At 46.9% G+C, this 21602-nt stretch overlaps 1 protein-coding gene across 1 annotated transcript in view; it reads right to left on the bottom strand.

Moving 5' to 3' along the window:
- Positions 1-13759, bottom strand: part of WTIP (WT1 interacting protein) — a 70244-nt gene extending 56485 nt beyond the window's left edge. The window contains exon 1 of the mRNA XM_072346852.1: positions 11980-13759. Coding sequence (XP_072202953.1) covers positions 11980-13417 — 1438 coding nt within the window. The 5' untranslated portion in view covers positions 13418-13759. The remainder of the gene's footprint in view (positions 1-11979) is intronic.
- Between the last annotated feature and the right edge of the window lie 7843 nt (positions 13760-21602).

The following is a 21602-nucleotide window of genomic DNA, read 5'->3' as shown; positions in this document are numbered from 1 at the left end:
GACATTCATTTTCTACTAAAGCTTCTCCTATTGCTAAATTCACAACAACAAAACAAAACAGGCAATATAAGAGCTATAAGGATATTTCCATATCCCAGCTTCTACTTAGAGATCTTATCCCTGGTGGTTTCTCTTTAAGCTTCCAAATAAGCACAAATGCATTTGAGTCTGACCTTTAATCAAAGTACTCAGGATCAGTGTGTAAATCACACAGTCGGGATTTTAATTCTTACTTGCTGATTCACTGCAGTACAAACAATTGTAACTATTCCCTTAATTTCAGAGAAGTCTTTCTGGAATCTTTCCTTTTACTGTACCCACAAAGACATACATTCGTAAATGTCCCCTTAAAAAAAATCGACAAAAATTATTCTGAAAACTAGCAGAAGTAATTGATGTCTCTGGGTTTTATTTATTATTTTATTAACTAATGGAGCCTCTGTTTCCATATGAATCCAGCCTCTTCTGTAGTTAGATCCATAGAAATAAGAGTAGCTTTTACTTAATGAAGAATCTCCCTGCTGTGTTCTTTTTGTAAGAGCAGAGCACAGCACTGCCATTATCAAGCTAGTGACTACGAATTCTCTGCTTCTCCAACTGGTACTTCTGCAAGATGAAGGTTTTCATCCCTTCTGAGAGACAAGCTATTTGTCCAGTTTATAGAAGGAATCGTTGTCTAGCCTCCAATGAGTGGTTTCTGTTCAATCTAGTACCAGTCACACAACATCTCCTCTAGTTGTCTCCCATGGCAGCCCAGGAGAGAGAGAGAGAGAGAGAGAGAGAGAGAGAGAGAGAGAGAGAGAGAGAGAGAGAGAGAGATCACCTCAAGCAAAACAAGAAAAATGAAGCAAACAGCACAATTATTCCCAATGGGTTTTCATCTGATGGCAGACCTAGTTCATGTCTTGCAGTGGTGTCAATGGCTCATGCTAAGGCAATGGCTTATACAAGTCTCTGGCAGAACACCTATCTTTCTTTGCACCAACTGACAAGTTGCAAAGGTGTGTGATGCCACATGAGAGTTAGGAAGCAACTTACATCTTATTCAGGAAAAAAAGAGAAGAAAAAGCTACATTCCTCCACAACACTAGGTTTAAATCCTGGCAAATATCTCAATCCTCTACCCTCTGAAACAGATCAAGCATCTATTAACAGGCAAAGAACCTTTATCTCAAACCTGAAATACTGGGTGTACCCCAGACAATGATTTCTTCCTGTACAGTACTGCCCAGAGTTTAGAGTTACTATTATTTCTTAGATGACCTGACCCAGGGGCCCTTGGAGGAAACAACAAATTATAACAATTACCATCACACTACTTGAAACACTCACTGTCTATTTAGGATCATCATGTGGCCCGTTCTCTGTTCAAATCTATACCTCAGCCTGCAGAGAACATAACAGACTTATCCCACCTTTTGTTTTTTTTTTCCTTCTAGGTTGAAGAGTTATTGCCTGGGCCCTGAGCTCAGGATGAAAAACATGGAACTATGTGTTATGAAATAGTCACACTTGACTATGGAGCCAGACTTAACTCTAATTTAGACACCCAAGACAACCCTTATTCTGGTAAATCAACTTCAAGTTTGGGACAAGCATCAAGTTATGCCAAAAATTTGATTAACAAATTGCTTGCAGAATTACTGGAGATAGCTTTTGTCTGTTTACAATCTTGTTCAGAACACCAGTGCTAAAGGAGGAAGTGATGTGAGGAGAACTAACTCTGCAGAAGCAGCATGTACTAGTCCTAGCTGCTGCTTCTGAACAGGAATACTGCCTGTTGACAAGCATTTTTTAGAAATGCCTCCCTCACCTGGGTATCTAGTTCTTATCCTTTGAGAAAGAAGGGACTAAAAAAAAACAACATAAAAAACAGCTTCAACCCCACCACTAACAGCAAACAGGAATAAAATCAGGATTACGAGTCACAGAGCCACACGAGGTAGAGTTTGAGATAGACCTCCTCAAATTAAAGATTTTTCACTGATTTCACTGCAGTTTGGCTGCACCTAATCCAGTTTCAAATGAATACAGCAAAATACAACTTATGGTCTAACATGTCCCTCCATAATTAGGCTCTACTCTCAAACTGAAAATGGCTCAAAATGAATGCAAAGAGCCACTTTCAGCTAAGCCACATTTGCGAGCAGCTCTGGATGAGCAAATGCTTTGCTATGGCAAAAGCCTAGAAAATGGGAGGATGGGGCAAATGCACAAGTATAAGCTTCATAGATAAAGGTAAAACAACAGCTTTCTCAAAACTTTAAGCTATCATTGCTGCATACTTGCCAAAATTCTCAGCATCTTCCTCTCCTTCTTTGAATGCCTTCTCTTGCATTCCAGATATTGTTTAAGTCTCCATATGCACATGCTGGTGAGTTGCCCTGGCACAGTGGGCACTCCCAGAGTGACTCACCCCCTAAAAAGCCATTCCCTCCACCTTACTGCTGCCTGCCTATTCCTCCTTGGCTTAAAACATCACAACAAAAATAATGGCAACCTTGAGGGACCAGAGCAGCTACCTCCTTGCAGAAGCCATAGTCTTTGGCCCATACAAGCCTTTCTGTTGCAAGTTACGGTAATGAAGCTATCATCAACACCCATCCAAAAGATCAAAAGAGAGCAGAAAGGAACTGTGACTACCTGGACCAGTTGATGTATACCATCCTTGCCAATTGCATGGGCTAGAAGAGTCAGAGAGAGAAACACCCCCAAGGAAAAAGGAAAAATCCCTAACTTGTATCAGTTGTTACCCTCACACACGGCTTCAGACACAGATTTCAGAGCAGCTGGGTGCTTCAGCAGGAGCCCAGAGCCTTCCTTTTCACTGCTGGTACTGATAGAAAGGGATTCAACCCCTTGCTCAGAGTCCCCAGGTATGACACGGTACTCAGGTGAATGGAGCTACTCAGTCTGCAAGTTCCCTGTTCCACCTTGACTCAGCAGAGTGGCCTTCAGCAGCTCTTCAGCTCATCTTCCCACTTGCAGAGCAGGGTTAGAAATTCCCTTCACAGCACACTGTGTAGGGACCGACCTATTTGGAAATGACAAAACTCTAAGCCAAAATACTCATTATTCATGGGGTACTTGGTCAGAAAACCAAAAGAAACTCTACTTCCCCCCAGACCTTGTGACTCACCCCTTCTCTGACCCTGCAATAATGTACCACTGGACTTCCCAATTCTGCCAGCCTTTACCCAAGCAAAACGCTCAGCATTTTCAAAGGAAGTTCTGCCTGCAAAGTCTCAGTCTTGGCCTCGGTCTCATGAGTTAGAATGTTTTCTCTTCTTTCTCTTTCACAGCTTTGGAAATAAATTAGGTGGGCACAAACAAGGCAGGGGTGTCCAGACAGAGCTGGTCAGCACTACGGCCAGACAGGTCCAAACTGCTCCGTCCACCCCCCGCAAAGGAAGTCAGGCAAAGCCCCCTGCAAGGTGGGAGCAGCAGCACAAGCTTCACACACTTAGCGCACCAGGAAGCTGACTTTCAAGTCTGTGCTTGGAGTGTCTTCAAAGTCTTTTCTTGTGAACAAATGCAAATTAGCCTCTGGGGATCACCTCCTTCTGAGCCAGTTCTTCACCAGCCTGAATTCCTCCCAGGTGTGCAACACTGGCTGGGAAGGATTTTCCCAAAAGAGCAATGTCAGTTTGTTCTTATACACCATGTAAGGCTGTTCCAGCAAAAACTCTCTTCTTTTCTCCCATTCCTAGTAGGCCTGGAAGGTGTGCATTTGTTTTGTAATTATCATTTTTTTCCAACAGCATGGTCTGGCACTTCTGTGTCTTCCCAGCACAAAGAGTACAACGGCTCTTAGACTGCATAGGACTTAGTGAGTGAAATGCCATGCCTCTACCCTGACAGAAACTACAGCGAGCAGCAAACCTTGCTTTGTACTCTCCCTATGCAGCAATCACACAAAACTCCAAGCCCTGACAAGCACCAAACTTGCCGTGGATTTGATTTTTCCCCTCTTAATTGGGTAGTGACCCATGTTGAAAGCATTGCTCGTTGGTGCCAGGAAGTATTATGCCACTCTCACAGGCCTTGCACAAGAATAATCTTCCCCTGAACTCCAGTACAAAAACAATACTAAGAGATTCTCCTTCCAGACCATGCAAAATGAGGAGCTTTTCTCCAATTGTTCGTGAAACAGCATTTAAATCCACACCTAATAGCCTCCAATATTTCAAGAAAAACAAAGTATCAGTGGGTAGGACTATTTCGCTGCCAAAATTGAAACCAAAGGAAGAAAGGTCAATAGAACCTGGAGCCCCAGCCTTTCATTCACAGCTCACACAGCATCAGGTAGCTGTATGCACTCAGCTACCAACCAGAGCCTGATGACTGTCACATACATCACCCATACTCAGACCTATTCCTTTGCTCGGTACATCCTCTCCAGTTTTAAGTCTTCGTACCATTAAGTAAGGTGTCCTGTGCATAAGAAAACAATGGAGAGAAAAAGCCAAGTACACAGCACACTTTGCTGGAAAGAGGAAAAAACATCACATGAAAGCACTGGGTGGAAATAGAAGTCTTGGCAAAGTCTTGACTTGGCAAGAAACCCTTTAATGGCAAGAAACCAAATTTCTCCACAGAGGCACAGCCAAGTCAGCCCTGTGTGAACACCATCCATCCACTGGAGCTCTGCTAAAAGAATCCTTGTGTTTTCATAAGATACATGGGCAAAACTTCAGCCAAGGAAGCATGGAAAGGGTGTGGAGCAACAGGGATCACAGGTGGACAAAGGAGAAGGATTAATTAACTTTCCAGCTGCCCATACACCAACACCTGGAGGAGCTGCTGTCACTCAACTTCAGGATACAGCCTCCAGCCTTCTTAGGACTCACATCCTTCTTCAATAAATCCAACTTAAAGTGCACAGAGCATTTCAGAATCCTGTGCCCGTAGCCAATTTTCTACAAGCCAAAAGAGGTCAGCAGGACTTAAGAGAGAGAGCATCAAAGACCTCTTTCATATCATTAACTCTAGCTGATCATCTTTATTTACATCATAACTTCCAGAATCTTGCTGTCCATTGGACAAGATACTTTTTCAGGAAAAATTGCATATAGCTTTTACAATGAGAGCAGAGCATGCTCTGTTAAGTGAAATTCCACACAGGATCCCTGTCAAGTGCTGGCAGGGTGACAGATGTGGCATCTATTTTTCCATTAAACATTTAATTGTTAACTTTTTACCTCTTCATAGAGTTCAAGTGTCATTGTAAACTTTACATTTAGTATTACTTCCATGTAGTTTCAAATGTTCACAGTAAAGCTACAACCCCCTCAAGTGCCACTGAAAACCTTCCAATGCTTCATAGACCATCTACCAAAATACACAGCGGGTGCAAGATTCAAATTAGCATTCAGGATGACTAGGTGCAATAAAAATGTATACATAGGAAAATGGGAGGTGTGATGTTCTGCTAAAAACTCTCATCCACCCCAGCAGCTGACACAGGGCAACAGGACTGAAGGGCACAAGGATGCTTAGAGTCCCTGTTCTATCACTTGTCAGGACTTGTTCTGCACATCATTTCACATGCAGACAGGCAGCACCAACCTACAATGTCCTTGGGGGTTTCTCCTATGTTACACAATAGCACTAAAGAAAATCAGATGTACTAAAGTACCATTTTTCCCCCCCCAAAGTTAAACCACTGATCGCTGCACTGATCCACAGCAGTTTGCAACCGCAGCAAGCACCATCACTTGACGTGAACTGCCACTGCTTTACAGTGCTGCAGCACAGAGGCCCAGGCCTGCTCCAGCCCACAACAGGTAGAACAAGCCAACATGCTTTCTAAGAATACCAGCTACTGACCTACACTTGAGAAAATTACTTGCTTATTTTTCAAACCAGATCAAAATCTGGACTCCAATACACTTGATTGTTGTACAGTTCTGTTTTCCATTGAGTGTTTTGATCTGAGAAACGTGGCTTTGATTAAAAATGGGCAACAAACCAATTACAGAGAAATTGCACATAACTGTTTGTCAAAAAAAAACAACAACAAAAAAACCACCACAGCAGTATTAGCCACTAATTAAAACTCTTCCTTTGACTCTGAACATTTCCTGAGCACTTCAATCAGTAAATACTTTTTTCTGAAAAGAAATCATACTGATCCCCTCCAAAATCCCCCCCTACACACGTACTGCAATGCAAACGCAAAGGCCACACATGGGATCTGAACACAAAAACGCACCTCAGATGACCTGCAATTCGATTTGGGCTTTATGCAAACAGTTTCCTAGCCCTGTGTTTCAAGTCCAACAGCACCTCACCATGACCCTGCCAGCAACCTACTTTCAGTACTGGCCTGACTCAGTGTTTCTTGCAACTCTGTAAATTGGGACCATTGATACAGAGGTAACATCCAGGGAGATGGAAAAAGCGCAGCAACACCAGTGACCTTCCACCACAGGAGCTTTACTCATGGGAACCCAGTTCTCTGCAAAGTACGCGCTCTGGAACAAGGCTGCAGCACAGGAGAAAGGTTTAGGCAATGACCGCCAGAATGAAATGTATTTCCCATGCCTGGGAGAGGCCACAAGGTCTCCATGTCCCCATGGACCACAAGAAATATGATCCAAGAGAGCTGGAGCAATGCAAAAGCATCTAAATCTGCACAACTGTCAAACTGCAGTTAGGAATGGCTTTTCTTTGCTCTTTATTTTAACTTAAAAAAAAATTTCTAAGTGGCCACATGAAAAGGGAGAAAACATCTTGTTTTCACTTTCCAGAAGTTCTGTGGCATTGTAAGTCAAACTGTTCACCAATTAACCAAAAATATCTGAGAATCCCCAGCAGTTCTTCCACAATAGCTGTCTACTTCTCACAAAGACTAAATATGTTTTGAATTGAAACATACCTTGTTAGGCCAAACTCATAAAAGAGCAATGGTATCTACTGAGGCACGACTATTAGTAACCTATTAAATGCCTCATCACTGTTCCCTTAAACCTTTCCTTGGCTATTCTGTGACAATACATATTATTATTCTTTACATGTAAGCACATCTCTCCCCACACTTCCCTTGGTATTTGTGAACGTACATTCTTACTCTCACAATAAACTAGATCCATAGGAGTGCTGCCGTCTGCAATTAACTACATTAGAATTAATCATCTTCCCCCAAATACAGTCTTAAGTATTTGTGTTTTTTCCAACCACATCACACCCCTGTTCAAAGATATCTGACTTCCTTCCCTAGAATTTGCTTATCTTCACTACCAACTCCTCAAAAGTCAGTGCTAGAAGCCTCGTTCAGGCCCAGCTTTAGCTTTCTTACGAATCCAAGCTCTGGCTGACCAGCCCAGGCTATCCTGACCTGGAGGCACCTTTAGGTAACTCAGCTCCTAAAAATTCATCACAAGGGAAACTCTGAACACACTTGCCGCAAACATCCTGCATGCTACCACACAGACCCTGCACCAGACCAACTCCTGCAGCATGGATCACAGCAGGGTGAACAGCCACACTCAGCACACAGAGCTCTTTGTGTTTGGGACTGGAGGTGCTACCTCTGCTTTGCCACGTGTGAGGGAACAATCTTCTAAGAGGATTCATCACTGCCGGGTGTAGAGTGCACACATCACACACAGAGGAGTTCTCTAAGGCATGTGCTTAAACAAACAAGCCAGAACTTCCATACAGCACCTCACAGCCCACTCAGCCAGGATTTCAGGCAGGAGCCAAAGCCTTTCCTACAACAACCACATCAGTTCCATGAGACCTATTCTTTCCTTTCAAGTCACATAGTAGTTGCTGTTGTTGCCCCCATCTCAGTGGTGAAGAGAGCCAGGACTCACGGCCATGCTGGGCAACACAGCTGAGCTGAATTTGTCAGAGCGTGCACACCACCACAGCCTGAGCAACAGAGATTTAAACCAACTGCCTACAAGCCTTTGTGCAAAACCTGCTCAGAGGAACTTTACAGGATCACAAATTTGGAAACAGGTGTCATTAGCAATAAATCCTTACTCCCTCTTCAGTCACCCAGGGTAAGTCTCTACATATTTTATAGGCACGGTAGTTCTCAGTTGAGTATTAAATGAGTGTCTGGGCTAAGCTATGCTGTTGGTTTTTTCCAGTCTTGTCTTTTTTTCCCCTTCCCCCTCCTCCTTAATGAGTCATAGGCCTTTTCTTAAGTTTTCTGGAATACATAAGTGTAATGTTAGAGATATGCAAGAAATAAAGTTTCAGATGATGTGAAATACTCCAGTTGGAAGAGATACGATGCATCTGGCCACCTCCTTGTGCTCCTCTGCCTCACTGTGCAGCAACAAACTAGCCTAGACTGAGGGTAAGCTAAAACAGCATAGTGAGGCTAACAGAAAGAGATAACGAGTCAAAACAGAAATACCCACACCAGTGTAGAGCGTGAAGCAAAATCTACTTCCAGAGACAGGATCTACACAGGTACAGGGAAAAAACACTTAAAAACACAACCAAAACCAAACATCTATTGAATGATTATTAGAACAGCCACTAATTTTGTTAAGAGCTGGAGGCTGTTTCAGCTTCCAAGTGAGCAGGACCCCTACTGCCAGCCTGGAAGCATCTCCAAGCACTGCCATGCCACAGCCCCAGGTACCACCGTCTTGACAGGACTTGAACCTTTGCAGGCTGTTGAACACAGCCCCCCAAAATAAGCTAATAATAAAGCTTGCTGATACCATGCATGTTCCTTTATTTTTTCCTTTTTTGCTGCTTCAGTTTCACTTGTCTTCTCTAAGATCAGCAAGTACATGTGGCTGCAGTGTGCTGGCAGGAGCACTTGAAGTGGCAAGGTGCTACATCTCAGCTGTGCAAGCAGGAGTAGGGCAGGCACAAGGCACTTTTTGCAGCTCTGCCACTTTCAGACAAATTAAACCAACTGTGGAATGACATTTTCCTTCACTGTGCAGATGAACAGGCTCCAGGAAGAAATGGGAGGATGGAGAAGGACAAGCAGCAAAGAAAAGCACTCAGCACTGCTCAGAGCAGCTGCTAGCCCCCCAGTCTGCTGAGTCTGCTAGCTCCTCCAAGGCCTCTCCAGTGCTCAGCCCCTGTACATGCTCCAGTCACACGAGGGCACTTCAGCAGCTCCAGAGTGCCTGCAGGGCTCCAAGGTAATTCTTGTCCATCCTCTCTAGGTGGAAGGTAGCCCCCAAGGTCAAAACCAGCCCAGTGGGGCAGCACTGTCAGAGCAGCATCACCAAAGGACTAGGCCCTGTCCCTTCTCTTTAGGTCTCGCTATTGACACTTCTACATTCTAACTTGGTGCAGACACCTGATCTAGAATTGCTGCCTTGCCCATCTCAGGAAAAGGGAAAGATCAAGGGCAGCAACAAGAGCTTGATCATTTATTATCTGCCCCATACTATGGGCTCCATCTGAAATGGAGCAAGACTGGCAGTATAGGCAGTTAGTGGAACACTCAGACTGACCCACAAGCAGTACAGATACTTCTTTCTCCTAATAGGACTAGTTTAGTCACTTGACCTCAAAGTAACCCACTGTTTACATTTTCAAAGTCATATGTGGACAAAAACAAGAGCGGCACGAAGACAGCAGTACCACAGTACCACACAGATGAGCAGATTTGCGTCCATTACTGAATGGACAAAATAGAGATTACTGTTTCCTTTCCTGGAGATGAGGAGAATGCAGAGAACACAGTAAAATTATAGTCACCATATGAACGCTTACTCATAGGGCAACGGAGCTCATCCAATTAAGGAGTATTAAACCATCTGTTGTTAGACAATTGGCTTAACGTTTATTTTGTCCATAGGTACCACAGGACACTCTGCAATTGCCTTTAGAGTGTGTCAGATACAAGTATGCATGAACCACAATGCAAATCAAAACTTTTTGCTGGCTTCTTTTTTATGAAGACCTTCTCCAATATATCCGAGTGGATTATTTACATCAACGGATCTGTCAGCAAGTGGACTTTTCCCTCCCTGGTTCTTTTCTCCTTGTTTCTGACAGATCAGCTTGCAGTCATACCAGATTTGCCCTTTGCATGTTCATTCAGCCCAAGTTCAGCATTCACCCCTATGAGAGAAGCAGAAATGCAGGACCAAGACCCGCCAGGACTTGTTAAAACCCTGATGATTTAGAAATGATCCTTCTTTTACAGTAACCATGTTTTCTGAATTTCATCTGCTTTGACGGTGCAAGACACAGTAGTGCTTCTCTCTGCCACCACAACATACACAGGGCAGCTGGCATTTACGTTCCCTAGACATAAAGGCAAACCGCCTTCTGATCTGACACAGGACACATCTGCCAGAGCTTAGGGCTTGTTGCAACACATTCCTACACATGCAAATACTGACACAACGGTTAAGCTCTTCTAAATAAGAAAGAACTATCTGCAACACCCATTCCTGAGGCTGCTCCTGGAGCCCCTGATCACACCCAGCTCCTCTGGCCACGGGAGAATTCTCTCAAAGGGTCAAGACAGCTCTAAGTTACATCTCTTACCTAAGCATATTTCAGCTCTCAGCTCTGGACACTGATGATATTTTGAAGATAACATTTCTTAGCATGTTAACTACCCTCCCCTGCAATCCTGCTCCTGCAGATACTCACACCTGAACCGTTACCAGCCTCAGCTGCTGATGTTCCAGCAATCACCTGAACCCTGCACCAAGTGCCCAATGCTAAAAGGTTTTCCTTGCAGGAGAGAGCACTGCTCGCTCAGCTACCTCATCTGAACAGCCCAGGTCTGTCTCACAACAAGCACCACACTAAGTCCTGTACTTTCTCTTATGCTTAGGGCACACTAATGTTACATTGAAAGCAGCTTGAATCTTCAGCATTTAAGTCAAGGACCAAGATAATTTGTGTCTCTGTCCCAAGTAACACTTCTATCGATCAGATTGCCCACCAACAGAAAGTCTCTCTCTTTCCACTCAGCCAGGGCAGAAAGGCAGAGAGGTTGCCTCAGAAGGCCACAGACTCCACAGCCCTGATGCACATGGCCACAGCTGGGATCTGGATCACCTTATGCTCCTCATCTGCCTGGGTCTCACTGTCCCTTCTCTCCTGCAAGCTCCTCTATGCAGAGCCCTCATCCCCACAGCAAGAAGAGGACAAGCCGCCCACTGCCAGGGGTGCCCAGCCCAGCTACCACCCAGCTCATCAGTCCCCTGCACCTCAGAGGAGCAGGGCAGTACTTGCACACTCCAGGATTACCTGCCAAAGATATTCTGGCCTTTCCCACCCAGTACAAAATAAAAGACAAAGGAGATCTATCTGAACTTTGGTGTGCCTACAAAGCATTTCCACGTGCTTTGTGTTCTATAAAGAACAAAGACGTCAAGGAGATAGCCAACAGGCTGACAGCCTCAGCAAACACAAGGTCTCTCCTGCCCTCCCTCCCTCCCACACCCCACGGGTGATACCAGCCCCTGCCTGACTCAACACAGTGCGGGTCCTGCAAGGCCACAAGGGGCTGTGACAACATTGGGGTTCCCAGGAGCACCATGGCCTAGGACATCACCGAATGAGACACTGAGAACTGCCTCAATAGCCAAGCTGTCTACAAGCATTAGAACACAGTACACAGCCTGAAAGTAAGATCACAAATGCCACAACCCGGGGACACTGAGTCTTACTGACAAAAACATAAATCACTGTGAACTCCAGCAGCACAGTTTCTATAACGCCTCAGACAAGTCTCCTATCAGCCCCTGGAAGGAAAAGCATCACAGATCCCGACAAGCTACACAGAACGAGAGACAAAGCATCAGTTACGAAGTAAGGTGCAAACACTGGTGTCACCAGTAACAGTCAGTACTTGCTGCAAGCTGGCTTTCTCCTGCAATAACCAGAGGTTTCAACAGGTCTAGAGCAGCCCTGGGCATCATGCACCCTTTTCTAATGCCAAAGCCTTCAGCTGCACTCAGGTCCCACACACCTTCACCATCTCGAGCCACCTTCCCCTGCACCCTGCCCCTCCGGCGAGTCACTCACCGAAGTATTCCTTCTTCATGTGCATCTCCAGCTCCTTCTCCAGCTCCAGCGTCAACGCCTCCAGCCGCCTCTCCGCCTGGCTGGGGCCGCTGTCCCGGCACGGCGTCACCTGGTACGGCAGCTTGAACTTGGGCGCCGAAGCGGAGCCCTTGGTGGGGCTGTAGGCGTAGGGGGGCGCGGCGTCGGGCCCGGCGGCCGCCGGGTGCTGCGGGTCGTGCCGCGGCGGAGACTGGGCACGGACCTTGCGGTAGACGTCCCCGAGTTCGGGAGCGGCGCAGTCCTCCTGCGGGCCGGGCCCCAGCAGGGAGGAGCGGGGCGACGGCAGCTGCAGCTCGGGGTAGGCGCTCATAGAGCCGCGGGAGCTCCGCGAGCTCTGGCTGGAGATGCTGGAGCGGGGGCTGACCACGGCGGCGCCCGGCGCGCCGCGGCCCTCGGGGCTGCAGAGGCTGGAGCGGGGACTGGCCACGACGAGCCCGGCGGCCGCCGCCCCGTCCAGCTCGGCGCCACCCGGCGGCCCGTACCTGGAGTCCGAGTAGCTGGAGCGCGGGCTGGTGGTGCACGAGTACTGGCTGGCCGTGCTGGAGCGGGGGCTGGCGTGCCGCTGGTCGTAGCCCATGCTGATGCCGCTGGTGCGGTTGCTGCTGGGTTTGCTGCCGCCGTCGTAGCTCGTGAGGCTGGCGCGAGGGCTGGAGTGTTTGCTGGTGTCGCTGGCCGTGCTGGCGTAGCTGGAGCGAGGGCTGAGAGCGGCCCCGTCGTACTGCACCAGGCTGCCCCGGGGGCTGCCGTACTTCTCCTGGCCGGGCACCACCAGGCTGGAGCGGGGGCTGGAGAACTTCTCGTAGGGCGGCGCGGCCGCGCTGCCCAGACTGGAGCGCGGACTGGAGAACTTGCCGTGCTCGACGCCGGGGCTCGGGCCCGGCGGGGCGGCCAGGCTGGCCCGGGGGCTGGCGTTGCCGTACTTAGCGTCCGAGCCGCCGGCAGCCCGCCCGCCGCCCTTGGCCACGTAGCCGCCCTCGTAGGCGCTGCCCGCGGCGTAGCGGTAACCCTCGGCCGAGTAGCGCTTGCCCTTGTCGGGGAAGCCGCTGTAGCAGGGCAGCGCCACCTCGGAGCGGGTACACAGCCCCTCCTCGCAGCACGGCGGCTCGGCGGCGGGGCGCCCGTTGGCGGCGCGGAGCGGGGCGGCTTTGCCGCAGGGGGTGGCGGCGGGGAACGCTTCGGCGGGCGGCGGCGGCGCGGCGGTACCGTTCATCTTCCGGCCCCGCTGCTCCGCCGTCATGTGGGCGGCGATGACCCGCTTGGTCTCCTCCAGGTCGGGGTGCAGCGTGAGGTCCCGGCGGCCTCCCCGGCCGTAGGAAGCGTCCGGACAGGGCTCGTAGAGGGACAGGTCCTCCATGAACTTAGTGGCCTTCAGTGCCATGTTCTCCTCGTACTTCTCCATGCTCGTCCGGTGCCCGGCGGCCCGGAGCGGGTCGGGAAGCTCTTTACGAAAACACAGTCCGCAGCACGAAAAACAAACCAAGAAACAAAAAAAGCCAAAGGAAAAAATAATAATAAAAAAATCACCCCCAAAAGTTCCTTCCCGCGGCCCCGCGGGGCATCGGCGGTGCTATCAGCGGGACGCGGCTCCCTCCTCGCAGAGCGGCCCGGCTGCGGCAGGCGCACACCCCGGCGGCATCCCCACGCCACGCAGCTCGCCTCGGTACGACCGCGCTGCCCGGCGGAAAGCGGCGAGCGGAGACGAGAAGCCCCCGTGTCACTTTCCAGCCTTAAATAAGTTGCTCGGTCCAGTCAATGGCGCGCCGCGCGGAGGAATTTGCGCTCGGCGGCTCCCTGCCCCCGCCGCCCCCGGCCGGCCGCCCCGCAGCGGGGCCCCGGCCCGGCCCGCACCCCGGGGCGGAGGGCGAAGGCGGCGGCCGCTCCGGAGGGGCTTCGCGGCGCGGCGAGAGGAACGCGGGGCTCGGCGAGGCAGGGACTCCTTTGTGTAGGGCAGGAATGCGAGGAAGGAGACTGGGCGCTGCGTCCCGCTGGAATGTAGTTAATGCCGGAGCCAAACAATGATTTTCACCGAGTCAGTCAGGGAGAGGGCGGCCGCGGCGCGGCTCGGCCGCGGGGCCGGCAGCCTCCCCTCCGGTCGCCGAGAGCCGCTCGGGGCCGCAGACGCCGCTGCTCGCCCAGGATCGGGGCTGTCACTGCGGTCAGGGCGCGGAGCAGGGCCGAGGGCAGTCCCCGTGCCGGCGCTCGGAGGGCGAAGCGCGCCCGGAGGAGCCGTACCCCGGCGGGCTCCGTCAGGAGAGCTTTAACGGCCGCCGGGGGTCGAGCCGCCGCGCGCGGGAGCGCCGGGCCGGGGTGTCGCGTGCCCGCCGAACCGCCCGCCGAACGACTGCAGCTGCAAGTGGAAGTTCCCGCAGCGCCGCTCGGGAGCGGGACGGCCACACCTGTGTGAGACCCCCGGGCGGGGGCGGCACGAACGGGAGCTGCGCTGCTGCAGCCGATTACGTGCAGTCCTCGCAGAAACAAACAGCGCTGAAGCTGAGCGCCCCGCACCCACCAACGGCCGCAGGTCAGGGCCGCAGGTGCCCTGCCCGTGCCAGGGACGTGCTGTCCTGTTAGCGCTCCTAATTAAACATTGAATGCAACTGTGTACTCAGAAAGCTCCCCAGCTGTGGAGGGCAACTGATGGGCAGCCTGTGTGTGCGGGGTGGCGGGCAACAAGTAAATAAATAAATAGGTCCTGCAAGCCAACAAAGTAAGCAGAACCGGTTCTGAAAAGCAGACCTGTGGGACATGGAGGAGACCGCTCACAAGTGGCTGTATGTGTGCTAATGCAGCCCACCTGCGAGCCAGGCGCTCCTTGTCGCTGTGTGACAGCCTGGATCATCGGAGCCCTATAGAACAAGCTGATGGACGCTGCTTCAGGAGCTTTTGTTGTTCAGTTCTCAATTAACTGAGCAAGGTGCCTGTGTGCTCACAGGGAAACACTCCGAGTGGCTGTTTGCACTGCAGAGCTGAGGCACAGGCTGTGGTCCTGGCGGCTCTCTGCTGAGCCCCAGCCAGCCTGTGCCAGGCAGCACAGCACAGCACAATGCTGCCAGCAGGCAGCGAGCTCCTCAGTGCGCCTTTGGTACCTCAGCAGTTCAAGCACGTGCTTTTCTTGGTATTAACTCATGGGAAAGCACACTGGGTTCTGAGAGGGGCTAGGGAATCAGAGGAAACAGCCCTTTTTAGCAAGCAGCTTGGATCAAATGATATGAATCGCTCACGTTCACTGTTGAAAGCTTGCACTGGAGAAGTAACTCCTCAAAGCGAGGCCCAGTCGCGTCTGCTGCAGCCCTGGGCCAGGGCTGTTCCTGCACAGCGCTCTGTCCCTACTGCAGGCCTGCTCCTCTCCAGCACATCGTCCTCCTGTCACACACGTAATGAACATAGTGCTTATCTCTGCTGCAGCCACAGATGTAGCCCACATGGGTGAGATAAATATGTTTGCAAGGTACACAATGCACTCGAGCAGCGCTGCGTTTCTCACAGAGGACCATATGTGCAGTGCTGTGCAAACAAGACACACAGTTAGAGCTGCTGTTGCTGTAATAAGTGCCCCTACCACGCTCCTTACTGCCATATAAAAGAAAAAATGACTGGCAATTACAGTGTGACAGTGCTGACAAGTTTTTTTCTCCCCAATTTGTTTTAAGTGCACATGTTTAATTTTAACATCCTGAAATAAATGTTTATATTGCAAAAAGGCCAGTGCAACCCGGAACACAAGAGCTGTCGTGGAATATCAAAAAAAGGAGAACGTCGCTTTGCAATTCGTTGTGGCAATCCTTGTGTCTGCTGTTAAGTTATATCAGCACATCAGATATGAAGGAAAGCCAGCTGCTTCTGCTAAATAAACTCCTTTGTGTCAGATTTAGAGGGAGCAAAAAAGCCAGGTGGAGTTATTGATCTGTGAATATTGGCCGGCTGGGCCTCACAGGCAGCACACTCCTGTTTCTTCTAATTGCCAGTGCCTTCAGCACAGCCCTGGCCAAGCCAGCAGGCAGGGCAAATTAATGGCCTGCTGGGGATTCGTCTCCCCAAGCTGAAACAAAGCAGGGAATCTGCAGATTTAAGAATTCGCTGGTGAAACTTTGGCCTTCCTTAAGACCGTGGCAAAAATCTGCCTGACTTGCACCGTAGCATGTTTGACAACGTATGTGTGTTTACTGGTACAGCACAGGAGGGAGTTAATGTTCTCATTGCACCCATTTATCGATGCGAAGCTGCTCGGCAGATTTGTGTATTAAACTGGATGCTACCTGATTATTGTTTTGCACTTTCCTTCTTTCTCTCCCACATTAAGAAAACAACAAAACTACCTTTTGAAATCCACAAGTAAATAAGGCTTAGTGCTACTTGGGGTTACTCTTCTGATCTCCATTTATGAAATGGATTTGTTTCTGGGTAAAGAATATCACGATTATTCCTGTTCCTCCCTCTGTTTCAAAGCCTGATTTAAAAAGAAATACTTGTGAAATCCATACAGAAATACAAAGAGGAATATTTTCATCTGGAGTTTTTATTTTGTATTCATTTAAGTTGTGGCTGTATTGTGTTTTATATTGCTTTATCTTGCTTGAGTCCTGTATGTTCACTTGTATTGTGGTGAATTTAATTATAAGCAAGCATTTCAGAACATAAAGTCTGGATATGAATATGCATTAATACTTGGGTGATTCATTTGGAAATAAAGTCAGGTAAGGTCATTCCAGCTCTCCAAAACACTTTAGATCTAGATAGCCATTTCATTGCAAGCAGCAAACCATGCAGCTATTTTTACACTACTTCAGGATATGAATGAAAGTACAAGCATCACAAAGGCTGCATTGTTTTGCTTTTAGGGCTGCAGTCTAGCGTGGTTTTGTTGTTGTTGTCTGTTTGTTTTTAAATACTCATTCACAAATCGCTGCTTTTAAAAATTGCCATTACCGAATGTATTCTAGGGCGCCATCTCCTGGTGCACAGAACGCATTGTAGCTCAGCGGCTGCCTTTGACTGCCGGCCACAACTATTTAAAGTATTTTTCACTAACACTACTCCGCAGGTTTACGGGTCACTTCTCATTCTAAATCTGCAGTAAAACACTATTTAACATATTTTACATTCTTCTTATTCATTGCAAATGCAGCTATTCACCGTGCTGCACAAATGTAACTTGGGACAGACCCGCTAAGGTTCTGCTCACAACAGCTACTTTGTGAACGTGCTACATTAGACAGACAACATATGTCTAAGCACTTGTGATTAACACACCATTTATGTATCTTATTTCGTTTATAGTTTCACCTTCCACTTCTCTTACATATTTCTGCTTTTGGCATTCCTGGCCCATTCAGTTAATTGGCTCATGCTTGGGAGACTGCACACAGCCTTAGTCATACTTCCCTGCAATCAGAGGACATCATACCATAAATTCAAACACAATCCATTAGCTTAATAGCAGCCACTACATATGCAGAAATGCATGGTTTAGTTGGCTGGCACCCGCTTAATATGTTTAAAGTCTTATTCAAAGATATTCAAGGAAGTGAAAATATAAAAAAAGAGAGTGCGTAGATTTAAAATTTATACTGACACAATGAAAAGGCTTATTTACAGCAGCACAAACCATCATCCATAAAAAAATAAAGATCAGATTGCATTGGCACAGTTCATTTAAAAAACCACCCGAAACACTGCATATACAGGCCCTGCTATCTACAGCCCGTTCCGTGCTGGTGAAGAATACCAGACTAACCGTGCTTATTATGCCAGCCCAAGAAAGACAGCAGGCTACAAGCACTGGTCTCCCACCCTGACAACACAGTGCACTTCAGCTCTAATGAGAAGGATCTTTTCAGAAGAAAAGGGACATCCTTTTGTTGGGAATATGAATGATATTTACTTCTCATGGTATTTTCCGTAACATAATAGATTTAACACTCATTGAATGGAAATAATCAACACATTTGCAAGAAGCAAGGAGCTGTTCCACAAACTGTGGAACCAATGAAAGCTGGTCTTATACATGTCTGCCTTCTGCACTCTGCATTCTCCAGCTTTTAACTTCTCCAAGTTCCCAGCACTGTTGCAGTCGTGGCACCCTATTTCAGAAGAGCAGCCTTCAGAACTTAGCCAAGCTTTAAGCTGCTACGTGCAACACCTTGAGCTTTCTCCATAGCATTTGTCTACTTTCTTCAACAAGACTCATCAGTACTCTTCTGTCTCCAGCACTTTCTCTACAACATATGCACCAACATACAACCTTCTCTCCTTGCTGCCTTGACAGCTACAGCTACAGGCAGCATCCCAAGCTTCTAGGTTAAATATCCACCCTCCTTCCCAGTATGCTCCTGCTGCCTTCAGTCCATGCTTAGATGGACTAAAACCAGCAAAGGCCCCTGAGCAGCTGTGTAGGAACCAACCAGCAGGTGTGTGAGTGCTGCACCTAAAGGCTGAATGCTATCACAGAAGCACTTGGGTGGGCCTCTATCTACAGCCACTTACTTGCAGAATTACAGTACATTTGAGATGTAATTGCTCAATACAAGTAGCTTCAAATGTTGGAGGACTGGTGGAGCAATTCCCTAGGTTCCTTTTCTTTAGGAAGTCATGCTGAAAACATCCCACTTTTCTCATGAGTGAAGAAGTATGCTGAGAAAGACAATGACAAGTAACCAAACAGCAATTTTCTGTTATTAAGATAAACCGTATATACAATATATGAACCTGTACCTAGAAGTACATTTATTTCCTTCACCTCATACCTCTTCAAGAAGAATCGAAGTCTCCAAATCACAATGTTGTGTCCTCCTGTCCCTTTGTGCACGTGCATATGCTCTCTGTCATCGTTCTCCTTCAGAGAGTAGCCCAGAAATCTCTGGCAAGCAACAAATAAATGACTGACGTGTAAAATTTGCTCTATTACTTTCATCCTACGTTCTGCTTTCTTCTAAATTCAACATTTTAGATATGCACAATTGAAGATTTCTGTAAGAATAGAATGCAAAGAGAAGAAAGAAAATACCTCCACTTACAGGGAAGAAAACAGAACAAGGTGGAGAGGAGGGGACTATCTTCCTTAATTCAGTGTTTGTTCAGTTTTCAAATGCAGATTTACAACTTTGTGACAGTGCAGATAAAGCTTGACACACACAATATCAGTATACACTCACTGAACATGGGCCATTTTATCTTTTGCAATCTAACAAATGGCTAGCAAGAGCTCTTTGTCGTAAAGGTCACAGCCTGAAATGGCACATCAATCTGCTTGCCAGCTGTCACAGTCTAAAAGCCAGGAAATCGTGCACATCTCCCCGCCATTCAACAATGAAATAGTTCTATAAAGCAAAACTAAAACCTCACTACTACAGCCATCTTACTGGTATCTCCACGTTAAAGTTGCTTTTCAGGAGAAGGGCTGGTTAATAGACCGTCGCATCATCGGCCAAGAAGTTCTCCTGACTTGAACAGTCATCATCTGCCCCTTAGACAGAGATTCTCTGCCTGCTTTGAGAATCAGACTGGTTTTTAAAACAATAATACTATGGGAAAATTGTTACATGCTTCTTCACCATAAGTCAGAACAACTTAACGAATCCATAGTAACTGCTGTATATCAGTAGTGATCAATACTCCCTTCTGTGCTCTAGTAGACAACAATATTGAACTAATAGCATACAAAGCAGATACTAGATAGTTTCACAGTTGCAATCAACTACACTATATATTACAGTTTTTCTTGTTCTTTTTATACATGGTGCTCTCATTCACCACAGATAAAAAATACAAGTGTTAAGAAGTAACTGTTAATGTGAAAACCAGCCAGAAAGGCTTACTTGTCTCACAGAAATTAGCATCAATCTAAGCAAACAACTAGAAAAAGCTCTGTGTCAGAATAGCCACTTTGCATCACCGCAAATAGCAATTTGTACTGATTTAATGAGCCTTGCTCAGAAACCTTTAGTGGATACAGAGCTCACATCAAGGCTGCAAAGCTAAGGAACTAGGGAACATTTCATTCATTTCAATTTCTGAGTGTTGTGTCTTCCAGCTGTATTTCCTCCCATATTAATATTACTGCTGCAAGGGCTTTAACAAACTGTCTGTTGAAAAGCTAGTCGTTTCAAAAAACAAACAAAAACCTAAAAGCTTAGTAAATGCTTGAACGTATAATTTGCTCATACATTTATATATTAGACAATGTATAATGCACTTTTGCAAGAGCAAGTTTAGTGTGGAAGGTTCTCACCACTCCAGTGTGAGTGACTAGGAGCCGATTAAGGGTGCTGATACTTCACCAGTTCTGAAGAGCTGTTCTCATCCAGCATAGAATCATTCTGCATTTTTACTGATTCATTCAGTATTGCCAAACTTAACAAGATCCCAACAGAACAAAGACTATGAGCATCCTGTCATGTTTACAGAGGCTGCTGGTATACAGAAAAAATATATTGAAGATTTAATTAACTTTAGATTATTTTACAGGAAGGATCTTTAGAGCCTTTTTTTCCCCTATGTAACTATGTAATCCCGAAAAAAGCAGTACAAACATCTCCGAAATATGTCAACTTGTAATTGCTTGTATAGTTAAATGCTATATTACCTTGTATGCTGCAAACCACACAATGATACGTACCTTATGTTTTTCAATACTTCTCTAAAACGCATCCTGCAGTAAGATCTCTATCTTTGGCACATTATATATGCTAGCAGCTTAGATACAGCTCTGTCACTGCACAGTGAGAAAGAATCACATCCTATTACACAGATAACAAGCCATTTGACAACTTAGTTAATAAACCAATAATTTTATTTTTAGTGAAGCTAAAAGAGAAGATGCTGATCTTTGTTCTTGGAAAATGCCAGACATTAAATTCTAGTACTTTTAACTGCTTATAGTGAGAACTACAAAAGCTTCCCATTATAGTGCTGAAAATTGTTTCTTTTATTTACATCTTTACCTCTCAGTCTTCACTGATGCTGGCCAAGAAGCAACTAACCCAAAGGTTTGATTTCGAGTATTATGCCTTCACACAAGCTGTTGTATGTGACTATTACTTCCTAAAGGTAGAGAGAAAACATTAATTGCATTGCATTATTGTTTTATACTGCACTGGCAATTCAACACTGATGAGAACCTGGTCTTCTATTAGACTGAACCAGATGCAGAAACTAAGAAGTGCCATGTTTTGTTTTTACGTTCTCCCATATGGTTAACATCTTGTTAAAAATGCAGTCAGTTTACAAACTGCAACAAAATAAATCCTGTCCGCACAATTTCTCTACTTTGTAAGGCTGCCACTGAGCACTTATCTATGAATAGAAGCTGTTCTGGTTCATTGACACAAAGCCAGCAAGAAATTTCAGTGCAGTGACAGAAAAGACAGATTACTGTGTTCCAAGAATCAACACTGATAGTACAGAGAGCTACTAAAACAGGTCAACAAATGCAGTAGGCTTTAAAATACTGTTCCTAAACACTGCACTTTTGCCATAAGACAAAGCATAGCACATAAAAGCCCAGTGCTTTCTCTTTCTGAAGGCCGGAGGTGCTGTAAGCATGCGTGCGGTGATGCAAGAGCTCCAACTGAAAAAGCCAACAAGTG

The sequence above is a fragment of the Excalfactoria chinensis genome, chromosome 11, assembly GCF_039878825.1.
Source record: "Excalfactoria chinensis isolate bCotChi1 chromosome 11, bCotChi1.hap2, whole genome shotgun sequence".
NCBI classification, from domain to species: Eukaryota; Metazoa; Chordata; class Aves; order Galliformes; family Phasianidae; genus Excalfactoria; species Excalfactoria chinensis.
This window is presented reverse-complemented; position numbering and strand designations above follow the sequence as displayed.